This window comes from Carex rostrata, chromosome 8, assembly GCF_964058835.1.
Source record: "Carex rostrata chromosome 8, lpCarRost1.2, whole genome shotgun sequence".
NCBI lineage: Eukaryota > Viridiplantae > Streptophyta > Magnoliopsida > Poales > Cyperaceae > Carex > Carex rostrata.
Window position 1 is genome coordinate 9,982,654 of NC_135925.1, and position 13,922 is coordinate 9,996,575.

Consider the following 13,922-nt stretch of genomic DNA (forward strand, 5'->3'; position numbering starts at 1 on the left):
CTCCATATCTCATCCGCTTTCACCCCTACATTGTATCCAGTACTTTCCCCAAATAAAAAGGCCTTCTTTGAAGTTGCAACGACCATTTTAAATCAGAAAAATAAATGCTCCCAAGTGGAAAAATAAATTAATGTTTATATAATCCCTTAAATGCCCCCATTTAAAGATTAAAAAAACACTTATTAATTACAAACCCATAAGAACACAGAATAATTAATTACAGACCCAGAAAAAGGCAAATGAAAATTATGAAACTGTAATTAGTCAAAGTTGGTCGTCCCGTATCCAGTAAACACATTTATTTTAATGTGTCCGGAACCGCCTATATCATGTCTTTTTTCAATTGAGCTGTGTCGGTATAACTGTATAAGCTTCCTCTCTCCTTCGCAGTCAAACAGTCCTTTATAATGCATGCATCTTTCTTCTCCATTTTATTGGCAGCAGAAACATATAAGTTTCCAGGGATCAAGGCTTCTCCCGTTGTCTAAAATGGAGGAAAAGAAAATAATTAAACTTTTTGACCTGCTCCCTGAACTTGTATTTGTTCATCAAACAAGCCCCTCTCGGTACCTCTTACGTTTGTAAAGTCTTCCTTCTTCACAATTCACGGTGACAATTAGAAAAATACAACAGGAGAGAAAAATAGGAGAAAAGAATTATTAAAGAGAGAACAAAGAAAAAAGTCGGCTGTTTTTATATCGTTTGGCTTGGTGATGGAACTGAAGTTGGTTTCTTCCATTTAATGTCCCATCTTTAGAGAGAGAGAGAGAGAGGGGCATGAAGAAGAAATAAAACAGGTTTCTCTTTTGTGCGGACCTGAGAGAGAGAGAGCGACAGAGAGAAAGGACCAAGAAAGGAAAGAAGAAAGAGAGAGACAGAGAGGTAGGAAGAGAGAGAGTACTTGGCAGCTGCTGCCAAGGTTTCAAGAGAAGGAGAGAGAGGATGGGGAGTTCAAACCATCGAGCAAAGCAACCACTGCAAGAGCAGCAGATTTCATTTGGGATGATGCATCACAACCCTTCATCTTCCTCCTCTTCTTCCTTGCATGCTAGCTTCATGTACTGATCCTATCATATCTCTCTCCAATTTTGTTTAACTGAATAATTTTCTACAATTTTGGTTACTTTATTTTATCATTTTATGAGTAATTTACATCTCGATTTTATTCTCGTTTTCCTTTTTATGTACAGTGGCTTGATGAAAAGAAGGAATTGTTTTCCGTTTCTTTCTTCTTTTTTCTGTATTCTTTATTCGGTGCAATTTCATTGAATAAATCCCACTTGTTAGTAATACACAGTTATATACTTAACGATGAAATTGAGCCTGAGTTAACATATGCGTGTAAATTAGAATTAGGAACTTGTAATCCTTTTTTCATTATCAATCAATCTGTTGGAGCTTAAGCTTCCAACCTTGAAAAAAAAAAAAAAAAAAAAAAAATGAAATCGAGCCAGAATTGTAACTTATAACCATGCACTTATGATTAAGACGATAAACAAGTACAACAGCTTCTTCCAATCATGAAATGCTTATAATAAATAAAGTTTGATCCTTGACTTCAAATACCAAATTTGTGTTAAACAATACTTGAAATAGGCTTGATACCTGCCATGAAAACCTAACATATCCTTGATTATTTAATTAAATAACATAAATTATACAGCACTGATTAATAACATGCTTTCACTTTTCATGTAATAATAGGAGTAAAGAGAGCGGAGGCAATTATGACCTGGGATCGGAGCTAGACCAGGCTTTGTACATGTACTTAGATGGCCAGAACAGCACTTCTCAGGAGCAAAGGCGTGAGTTCAATTAATTCTTTCTTGACTAACCTTCTTTACTAATTACGCTTGGAAAAGATCAATCGTTTAGGTTTTTTTTTCCTTTCTTGATACAAAACCAAACTGACTATGCAAAAAGTTTACTTTGTCCATGAGTCTATTTTTGCTCTGAGAGAGAGATTCTTCTTCAGAGAATAAAGCCTGTTTTGTGCTGCCAACAGATCGCTCTGTACTATATTTGACCAGATTTCTCGCCGATCAGTTTGAAAAAGATTTCAAGCTTTGTTTTGTTTCTTTTATTTCTTTTTGGTTTTTCTGTTTTATTTTTCTCTGAGGTAGATTGTGACCCCTAACAAACTGCTCATGATTCCCTTGCAAAATATGGAGACTGCATGGTGTCCTTATAGATTTCTGACACCTCTTTCCTTTCCCGTTTTCTCTTCTTCTTTATTCTCCTTGAGTCCTTGGCCCCATATCCCAGTCTCACTGTTTCAATAAAACAAACCCAAGATATAAACAGAAAAAACAACAAAAATTCTTTGGCTCCTTTTCCCCTTCCATCTTTTTCTGACTGAAGATACACACACAGATATTTAGTTTTAAGTACTCATGATTCTGTCTGGACAATGGTTGTGTATTTTATTTTATACTACATAAAGAGAGAAGTAGCTAGACAACTTCAATAAAAATTTATGTTTATTGCAGAGACATTGAACATTTTCCCTTCTCAGCCTATGCATCTCCATCCATCTCCAAACAAGGTACATAATTGCAAATATATGATTGTATTGATTTCCTTCTCAAACTCCTACTCGAAAATATTCTGATATTGGTACTTGTAGGTTGAGATTGGGATGCTAAATTCAATAACTAGTGGTTCCAATAAAAGATCACAAGAGGGAACATCCATGGAGCTTGCTAACCCTAGAACTGACGCCTTAACAGAGCCTGGGAAGGATGCCAAAGCAATTGTTAAGGTAAGCCTTTCTCTCTCTCTCTCTCTCCACACACACACACACACACACACATATCTCCCTCTCGATATAGGTTGGCTCTTAAATTAAACTCTTTTGTTGTGAATGTAGAAAGAAGGAAACAGTAAAAAGGGATTATCAACCTCAGATGGCCCAAGGACAACGGACCCAAAGGTAATATGCATTTAGGACCAGACTTTGTTATATTAATTTGGCCCCAATTTCCTGGAACCCTTATGGTTTTTTATATCTGACATTTGTTTTCTTTTTCAGACATTAAGAAGACTAGCACAAAATAGAGAGGCGGCTAGGAAGAGTAGGTTGAGAAAGAAGGTATGATGTTCTTCTTCATAATCATGAACCAGGTTCATAATATGAAATCACATATATACATGTGCATAAATTGTTTAAATGAGATTTCATTTCTTTGTTTTACATTGAAGGCTTATATCCAACAACTGGAGTCAAGTAGGATAAAACTAGCTCAGCTAGAACAAGAGCTGCAGAGAGTGAGAAACCAGGTACTAAGTTGCACCAATGCATGTTTTAAGTTCTTAAATTAAGCTATGAGAACTTTATAGGGCAAAAATTCAATTAGTTTGTTACTTATGCAACGTAGGGCATGTGCTTCGGTGGCGGAGCCCTTGTCAATGAACAAGGCATTCCTGTTGGCCTGGACGGCATGAGCTCAGGTAATTAATGAACCATGCTAAAGCTATGGTTCATTTAAATTAATGTACGTACTCTCATCTATATCATTTCTATTATCAGGAATAACTTTTGTTAATTTTATTTTAGAAGCAGCAATGTTCGACATGGAGTATGCACGTTGGCTGGAGGAGCACCACCGGCTGATGTGTGAGCTGCGCAGTGCAGTAAGTCTGAAAAGAAGAAGACCACATGATCGTCTTTTCAATAAATCTGTTCTAATAAAATTTTCTGAACAAACTAATGGTCTTACTGATCAGGTGCAGCAGCACATGCCAGACAACGAGCTGCAGATGTTTGTGGCCAACTGTGTGGCGCATTATGATGAGATGACAGGTATCAGGAGTCTCGCCGCAAAAACTGATGTTTTTCATTTGATCTCTGGCATTTGGATGACTCCCGCCGAGCGTTGCTTCATGTGGCTAGGTGGTTTTCGTCCATCAGACCTTATAAAGGTTTACTTAGTTGCTTCTATTCAAACCCTAACACTAAGTGGGTCTATACCTAGCTGGGATATCTATTACTTAATCAAGACATATTTTATTGAGTTCTCATGCTTTAGCATAGTTATTTAATTACTACAACATCAGGATCAATGCAGGTAGATTCAGATGAGAATGAAAAATGCCAAATTTTAAAACGAAAATTATAACCGCACTGCAAGATTATGTAATAGTAGTCATTACCTCATTGGCATAATGGCATCCTAACAGAAGAGCAACAACTAACAACAGTGACATGCTAACCAAAATAAAGCCACGCAAAAAAAGTATATTTCAGACATGCATATAGAATATTGTACCTAGATAAATAATAGACAATAATACAATATATGTTATTGGAGAGTAGAACTAGGGTGCTCTTAAGCTCACCAAAGTTTTGGTGAGCTTAACTCTAAAACTTATTAAATCGATTTCAAATGATGAATCCGAACCGTTGAAACCCGCCTACCTTACGTGTGATGCATCTACATGTGAAATTTTTAAACATTTAAATTAATTTAGTATAAAGTCAAGCGGTCAAAAAACGTTCAAAAATGAATGCACTAAAATTAATTTATTAACCTTCTAATTTTGACCGCTTGACTTTATACTAAATTAATTCGGATGTTTAAAAATTTCACATGTAGATGCATCACACGTAAGGTAGGTGGGTTTCAACGGTTCGGATTCGTCATTTGAAATCGATTTGATAAGTTTTAGAGTTAAGCTCACCAAAACTTTGGTGAGCTTAAGAGCACCCTAGTTCTACTCGTTATTGGATATATATATACTTAATTACTGCTTACATGTACAGCTATATATATTAGTAACAAACCATGGTAAAAAAAAAGGTTTATCTCTATTCATTTAGAAGTGTTAAGTACTTTTGAGAAGTCCACAGTATGGGCATAACAGATGCTTATAGGCAAGTTATTATTCTCTTCCTTATACAAGGTGTGAATATATGACCAAGCCATCAAATATTTTATAAATTAAGTTGCATTAGCTTCCACTTAACAAATTAAGAGATCGAAGCAAGTCCATTGGTAAATTGGTTTCCACCTGAGTCGTGTAAGCATGAAGCTCCCAAATACTAAACTTTCCTGCGACTTGTTTGCTTGATGTACTTTTCTCTTTGTTAAGTATATACATATATAAACTTCAAAAAAAGTATATACATATATATATTTCTCCCTTTTCAAGACACAGGCCATGGATCATAAGAAAAAACAAATCTCTTTTGAGAAGATAATTACAAATTCACATAATTTTGATAAGGATGGTATATATATACTGTGACCAAGATATTAGTTTTAATGTGACAGATGTTGTTACACCACATGGAGCCCTTGACAGAGCAACAATTGCTTGCAGTATGTGGGTTGCAACAATCGACACAAGAGACAGAAGAAGCTCTCAGCCAAGGGCTCGAAGCCCTCAACCAATCACTTTCAGACACCATCGCCTCGGACGCATTGAGCTGTCCTTCCAACATGGCGAACTATATGGGCCAGATGGCAATTGCCATGAACAAGCTTGCTAACCTAGAAGGCTTTGTTAGACAAGTAAGAAATTAAACTTAACTTTTTTATTCCTCTCTCGTCCTCTTGTTTTTAACTTAATGTTAACTGCATGCACTCCCCGCTCTAAGAGTACAAGTTCTGGACTTCTGGTATACTGCTAACCATCTAATGATTACAACAGGTAGTTTAATTTGTTTTCTCATGAAAATAATCAAGACAACAAGTGTTGTGTTAACGTTTTGGAATTACTCCTAAAAATTTTCGTATTGATATAAAGAACCTTGACTAGACTTCGGTAAATTAACAAATTAGTTTCTAATTAAGATAGATCATTTCAAACAGCTTCAAATTATTTAAACTTGTACGCTAATGGTTCATATTTGATTAGGTCTAGCTAAGATTAACAAAAATATTGTACCAAAAATTTAAAGAATTAAAAAATGGTCTAAACAAATAACTCTACATGGGTCCCCAAAAAATTTGCATGTATTCATTGTGTTATGCATGGTTGGACCTATGCATTGACATTGACATATTATATAGTACTAATTAACCCTAAAAAGAATCCTATCAATGGATTAGTTATCTCATAATTAAGAATTATTCTTCTGGTAGTTGAGGAACTAGTATATCTCTGTGCACCTAATTTGAAAACAACGGGGCCCCACAAGATATGATTTAACAAATACAAGAAGACAATTAAGATATGGATTAGTTGACAAAAAAAATCAACTAATTGGAGTTTACTTTGTATAGTACTATTAAGAAATCCACTGTCGCAATCTGAGGAAAGCATATCACAGACAGCATAGCGTTTTAGTGTACATTTGCTATAGAATATGCTAATTAATTAACTGAAAGCAAGTTTCACTATAAATATTGTTTGGCTATAAGAGATTAGGCTATTACTATATGAGGTAGGTCTACCTATATGTACAACATATCATATTGTCAACTAATTAATTAACTATGTTGTCCTGGAAAGGCCTAGCTTATATTTTGATTAGTTTGCGCTATATTTACATACATAAGGACCACACAACCCTAGTTCCTATGTCGAATAAAATTATTTTGATAAGATTTTTTTTTAACTTCGAACATTTGAAGTGTAAGGAAATCAGTTCAAAGAAAGTCAACAAGACATTTAACATTCATCCAAAGATTCCTGAGTAAGTGGGCTCTACTGGTTAAGCCCATTAATTAAAAGCCCAGCACACGAGAAAAGCTCATTAATCCAATAAATCTTGCATTAGCTTCTGTGCTCTCAATTTAAATATAAGTTTGTCACTTTCTTCCTACAAAACCAGAAAGCTAACAAGCTCATTCATATGTGATCCCTCACAAGTAAAAAAATAACAAATAACAAAGAAAAAAAATAGAGAAGAAGCAGACCTATCTGTTAAATTTCTAAAATTCATGAACTACAAAAGTATTTGTAAGATTCCAATTTCTAATAAAATCTTATGCTTACAGGCAGATAACCTGAGGCACCAGACTCTGCATCGGCTGCATCAGCTTTTGACGAGCCGTCAGATGGCACGCTGCCTCTTAGCCATTGCTGAGTACTTCCACCGACTTCGTGCTTTGAGCTCACTCTGGCTTACCAGACCGAGGCAAGAGTAACCTAATTATTTATAGACCACTATATATACCATGCAAAAGAACGCAAGGAGAAGTTGAAGAAATTTTGAAGAATGTTGAAAAAAAAAAGTCGTATCTCACCACTGTACTCCAAAGCTCATTCATTAAAGTAGTATGGAGAAGTGTATGTGTACATAAAGTAGAGAAATGCTTGATCAGAAAGGCATAATAGTTGTGTACGGTATACCTTTTTCTCTATATTTCTATAGCTTGTTCTGACTAGAAAGACAGTAATGGAGGAAAGGAAGGTAATATCTGGTGGTCTGTGGTAAGGAGATTTGAAGGCTATGAAAAGATCATGGAAACATGCCACTTTCTTTTACGTTTTTTTTTCTTTCTTAGTAACTTTAAATGTTTAGATCTCCACGTGGCAATTTAAGACCTTGCATGGAGTTTTTAGAATGATGGCAAGGTGTTAAGGAGTGAACAGTATTGCGTCATACCTCTCGGTATAGATGCTTCAGTTAAATGCAAGTACTTAATGTGTAAGTGTCGTTAGTGGTTACCTAGCAATATTATGTGCCTAGTTGTCTCAAGAAAATTTTACATTTCCTAGGTGTCAATCCTTAATAATTAATTATATACATCTTCGTTAACTTAATTTCCTGTACGACCTTTAATCGATTATCCCTACGGCTTAAATTAGGATATAAATGATTTAGATTTTTTTAATTAGGTAGATAAAGTCAGGAGCGAAACTAGAAATTTTAGATAAGATGAACAAAAAATGCATAATATGTGAAAATACATGTATGGTCATTGAAATTTGAACTTGCATAATATATATGTATGGTCGTAATTGAAGTTTAAATTCAAGTCTACACAACCATTAAATAAAATTCTATCCACTAAATTAAAAGCAGACATTTAGTATTTCATGAGGAGGAAGAGGAGGTTGAACTATATAAATAAATTTTAAAAAATAAAATTTTAATATACATGATTAAAAGTTTGAAATATCATGGAGTAGCTAAGCATTCCTAGACTACACATAGATTCGCCCCGGATAAATTGACAGCCATTTGGGATTTAAAATTAAAAGAGTCATACCCACTACATCTCATCCGTAAGTTCTTCAAAAACATTCAAATTAATTGGGATTGTTCCTCTTCCATCCCTCCTTGAATTTAAATCTTTGATGTCTAGCATTAATTTGAACGTACTTCTAAATTTGTAACAAATAATCAACTCTGATCATAAATTTCATTGAATTAACGTCATTAATTTTCTATATGTAAATGATGGAAATGCCCATAAGTTCATATATATTGTTCTTTTGTTAATTTAAATGCTATTTTTTAATTTAAATTTAGAAATGTTTTCAATCAAAAAGTTATTGTTATAACCATTGTTAAGTTGAAAATTTAATAGTAATTAATAAGTTGAAGGCTTAAAGGCTTAGTATGCGGATAGTCACGGGTGAAAATTTAGAAAGATCGCTTGGGGCACTATTAGAAGGGAAAAAAAAGGATAATTGCTTCTAGAATCTGATTTATATAAAAAAGGATCGTTACGTCAGCTTACCCATAAAAAAAACTAATCACGAAAATCCCTTCGACATCAATAGTCTTTATATTTCCATGAGCGCTGAAATAAATAACTATATATTTATGTAGAAGTACTAACGTAATTAACTAAATATTAGTATCGTGTATGCGTGTTGTACCGGAAATATATTATTATATATATGAGAATAAAAAACAAATTTTCATAAAAAAATTATATATATATTTATAAAAAAATAGACTAATAAAAAGTATTCAATAATATCTATATATAAATGATACTAAAATAAATTAGTTCTAAATTCAAATTATAAATAAAAATTGACTTAGTATAATAAAGTTTAATGAGAAATAATGTCGATTTAGTGCAAATTGACGATATCATAGTAATAGCTATATTACATATATTGTATTTGTGAGAGAGAAAACAAAGAGCAAAACTAGTGTGATGTGCTTATCAAGAGGGTTTGGTGAGCACAAGTGCACAGCTTCAAAAGTCTATCGGATTGTCTTCGAACGATGAACCGAAACTGTTAAAATTCATTTATTTCATGAATAATGTATGTACATGAAGTACAAAATCAAGAATTAAAAAAAAAAGAATTTTTTATAAGTTATTTTATATATTCATTTTTCATCATTTAAAGAAAAAATACTCGTTAAAAAAATAATATATTTGGGAGATAAAATTTTGTGTTTCGCATTGTTTAGATTAGTTGATTGCAGTTCAACTAATAATTAGTTCTTCTTGTATATATTACATTTTTGGGAAAAAATGTTGTTTAGTCCATGGGGTTTAGTTACAATCATATATAACATAGATAATCAAATAAGGTGATTTAAGAAAATTTTCAAAAAAAAATAAATAGAAAAATTAGGACATTTATATGTAATAAGTACGTATCTAAATAAATTTAGACTTCTATACATAAAAAAAAAATATCAAAAGTTGCATCGAATAATGAAAAAAGACAAACTATTTGATTGGAGAGTTAATATATAGTCTGAAATTTCATCTTTTAATCTAAACCATTACTAGATAAGGACATTTATGTGCTTAGTATAAAAAATAGAGATACTAATAAAGATATATACTTAATAACCATATCCCCGAAAACATACAGTGCAATTTGTACATGGAAATTGGTTTGAAAGCATCTAGTTAACACTAATTAATTGATAAAACTATTCAACATACATATATATATATATATATATATATATATATATAGAGGTTGGCTAAGATCAAAGTGGTAGTTCCTGAGCTTTGGTGCTACTAATTCGTTTTTTAATTTTTAAAGTTTAAAACGTCGATCCGAACCGTTCAAGTTGTTCTCCATATTAAATTGTACTTGGACACCAAATTTTACATTTTTTTTGAATTTTTTAACTATTTATTAAGCCACTTTGAAAACAGCTGATCCAACGGTGGCTTCTGATTTTACTGTTTTGTTAAGCCACCATTGGATCAACGATTTTCAAAGTGGCTTAATAAATAGTAAAAATATTCAGAAAAATGTAAAATTTGGTCTCCAAGCACAATTTAATATGGAGAATAACTTAAATGGTTCGGATCGACATTTTGAACTTTGAAAATTAAAAGACATTGATAGCATCAAAACTCAGGAACTACAACTTTGATCTTAGCCAACCTATATATATATATATAGAGAGAGAGTAAGGCTTGGGTGCTATGGATAGCATAGAGGCCTATGGTGCTACGGCTCAATATTTTAGTTTTTAAAATCCTAACGGTCGATCCGAACCGTTCATCTTGTTCTCCATATTAATATGTGTTTGGAGACCAAATTTTACATTTTTTGGAAATTATTTACTATTTTTTTAGCTAGGTAGAAAATCACTCGATCTAAAAAATTCTGCACCATTCAGATATTTGATTTTCTACCTATCTAAAAAAATAGTAAAAAATTTCCAAAAAATGTAAAATTTGGTCTCCAAACACTTATTAATATGGAGAACAAAATGAACGGTTCGGATCAACCGTTAGGATTTTAAAAACTCAAATATTAAGCTGTAGCACCGTAGGCCGCTATGCTATCCATAGCACCCAAGCCTTACTCTCTCTCTCTCTATATATATATATTAATTGTACCAAAAGTTAAAAATCATTTATTTCCCACAACTGTTTTACAGCCCACAAAAATATTTGAATACAAACATTAATTGTTACCAAAATATACTCAAATTCAGTAGAAGAACGAAAAAACACAAGGTCGGATCAGGTCCAACCGAACCCGATCCAATTCAACTCGTATCCGACCCATTTAATCATCGAGTAGATTCGGGTCAAGTCAGGCTGACCCATTCGGATAAAAAAATTGGCATCCTTAATCCCGACTTCTTAGATATCTTTTTGGTTTCAATTTATTTTATTTTTTAATTCCGTCCTGTTGTTTTTCAACGATTTCATCCTTTTTGTGCTTACGTCAATTTCTTTATAACATAAGGAGAACGAAGCTTCAGTTAATATCATTTTTTTTGTTTTTATTTCTCTTAATTTTATGTTTTGCACAATTCAGTGCAATTATTGGACAACTTAGAGCATTAAAATAATATGAAGTTAATCAGAGGCCTGACTATGTCAAGTTTTGACAAATCTGATGGATGGAAATAGTTTTGTCATGAGTACACCCATGGTATTAATTTACTCTTCAATATTAGTTTTTATATTTCTATAACATTTCAAGGTACTATTTGATGTGTTTATTTTGCACTTTAGTAAGATTTGTGTACAAAAATTGATCTTTTTTATAGTATGTTCAGTGCATTAAAAATATGCGGCCGCATATTTTTATTCGGTTGTAATTTGAATAGAAAATATGTATTCAGTTAAATATGTGGTTCTATATTTTCGGTTGTATATAATCGTATATTATCACATATTTGTTTGTATGATACCACATATTACCGTATATTTATTTACATATATATGAATTCTCATTTTAAAATCTCCATATATAAGTCCGCATAAAAATCTGTATATGTGGTTGCATACTGTATATGCAGTATGCGGTGACTTTTTGCATACCATATAAAAACGGCATTTATAATATTAAATATGTTTGACCACCGTATATTGTATAGAAACCACATTTAAAAATATTGAGTATGGTTATAACAAATGCTCTTTGACATGAAAAAAAATCTGCTACGATCCTACAAGATCACACGATCCTGTGATTCTAATCTCAACCGTTTATATATTTTGAGATTTGTGCAAAAATTATCTCTTTTTACTACATTCTAATAAATAAAGTGTTGGAATTGGAACCGCAGGATCGCAGCAGATTTGCTTACCTTTGACATATATATATTTCGCTGGCTAAGCTTAATCGTGCTATTCTAGATTCAATTACAGTTTACAGCGAACTTAATTAAGCTAAGGGTTTAGCCCAAAAAAAACAAATGCTAAATCATATAAAGAATCAAAGACACTAAGCCCAATTCACTTATTTAGATCAGCCACTGTCCAAAATGCCAAAGTCTGAAACAATTTGATCTGATATTGATGGCGTTGTAAAACATGTATAGAGAGCCCAACTACCAGATCTTATATGGTGAAGTCTAATCTACATGGACCCCTTCAACTAATTGCGGTTTCTGGAGATAAGGGTATCCACTTGGAGACCAACAGATCCACGTCCACTGCTGTTCCCCCACGTGGTCCCTTCACTCGCGGTGCGCTTACCACACACCCCACTCTCCGTTCCAACTTCCAATAATTAAGTTGACCTTCAAAAGAAAAGAAATGTATTATATGTGAAAACTTTACTCTTTGGAAACAGTTTAATAAAAGAGAAGTGCAGAGTCGTGAACAATTTTTTGAAATAATATAATATGACAACCGTTGATTATACCTTTTGTTGTTGTAAGTAATTTAATTTTTTATTTAACTAATTTACAAAATATATAAATATTGAATTTTATAATTTTTGTATCTAAAATATTTACATCTTTAATTGCTACATTAGTTTGATTGACAAGAAAATAAATCAAGACATGAATTATAGGGAACACAAGCAAATGAATACATTTATCTTTTTTGTTCATCTAGATGAACAAATAAAGGTAGCGAATACATCGATATGTGTCAACTCTCTATTTACTTTACATATAGTTTATATTTTAATTTTTGATTCCGCTAAGAACTACTTGCTTACATACGAAATCTATTATTATATTTGAATATCTAACGGAATAGGGTCTAAAAACATTAAATTTTAAAATGCTACATATTCATCCCCTTCTGAATGTCATTAGATAACACTTTCTACATTTTTTATGCGACATACACATAAAAATGTACTATTTATAGTTTGAATAGTATTTATTACTTCAAAACACATTTTTTGTGTTGGCTGCACCTAAAATGTGTTTAATTTGTTGTCAAAAAATCTTTATATTTGATAGTGTAAGAGTTTATATTTTGCATTACTAATAATGAAAACTTTAATCGACATGTTTATTGAAGTTTTAAAGTTATACTTATTTGTGAACATAAAAAAAAAAGTGATGCACGCTTTGGAGTGTAGATAAAAGGATCAACGTATTATCTGAATCATTCTTTTAACCTGACAATTTAAATAGGTATTGGATTGAGTTTGATTTTATTAAGAGTAAATCTGAACTGTAAAGTTGTGAAGCCCATAACAGAAGGGTAAAAACAATTTTATAAAGATAAAAAATTTATTTAAATATATTCAAGAATTTAAAAATATTTATCTTTTCATTATATATATTTTAACCGCTCTTAGTAAAAATAAAGTTAGAATCTATTAATAATGACTTTATTTGACGATCTTGACTATACTTTTTCAACTCAATTAAAAAACTTAATAAGAAATATTGATACGTTGTTGCCTTATAGATTATTTGTGTATCAATTTATTGTAACTTGAATTTAATTTTATTATTGTTATATGCCGTTAAATATGTTTTTCACTAAATTTAAGTCATTCACTTAACAAAAAATCACATCAAACTTCTAATTTTTTTCGTTAAATGTGAAAGATAATAGTGTATATAAACTATATTGTAATTGTTAAATTTCTTAGAAACTATTTTATACAATTATTGAGGTAAGTCATTATCAATAGATCCACCCTTCAAAATATCTTGCAAATATAATCCTGCGAAGGAGAAGGTAACCACACGCCTAGGCCTGTGATTCCTTTGAAACCTTTAATAGATCCCACCCTTCAAAATATCTTGCAAATATAATCCTACGACGGAGAAGGTAACCGCACGCCTAGGCCTGTGATTCCTTGAAACCTTTGAACTCCCA

General features: G+C 32.1%; 1 protein-coding gene across 2 annotated transcripts; it reads left to right on the forward strand.

Annotated features, from left to right (window-relative positions):
- Positions 1 to 721: 721 nt before the first annotated feature.
- LOC144558163 (bZIP transcription factor TGA10-like) lies at positions 722 to 7,592 on the forward strand. 2 transcript variants are annotated; one of them, XM_078306924.1, is made up of 12 exons: positions 722 to 1,058; positions 1,705 to 1,805; positions 2,490 to 2,545; positions 2,627 to 2,761; positions 2,870 to 2,932; positions 3,032 to 3,091; positions 3,202 to 3,279; positions 3,378 to 3,450; positions 3,557 to 3,633; positions 3,727 to 3,921; positions 5,274 to 5,513; positions 6,945 to 7,592. In XM_078306924.1, exons 1-12 carry the CDS (start codon positions 943 to 945, stop codon positions 7,092 to 7,094), a joined length of 1,344 nt encoding a protein of 447 aa, XP_078163050.1. In that variant the 5' UTR covers positions 722 to 942; the 3' UTR covers positions 7,095 to 7,592. The 2 variants fall into 2 exon arrangements, with proteins under 2 accessions (XP_078163050.1, XP_078163051.1); XM_078306925.1 differs by having other exon boundaries at positions 3,563 to 3,633.
- Positions 7,593 to 13,922: the final 6,330 nt, after the last annotated feature.

Excerpts from the sequence above, each read along its gene's own strand:
- LOC144558163 (XM_078306924.1), top strand. The coding sequence starts at position 943 with ATGGGGAGTTCAAACCATCGAGCAAAGCAACCACTGCAAGAGCAGCAG. Across the intron at positions 3,280-3,377 it reads TGCAGAGAGTGAGAAACCAG|GGCATGTGCTTCGGTGGCGG; the intron begins GTACTAAGTTGC and ends TATGCAACGTAG. Across the intron at positions 5,514-6,944 it reads TAGAAGGCTTTGTTAGACAA|GCAGATAACCTGAGGCACCA; the intron begins GTAAGAAATTAA and ends TTATGCTTACAG.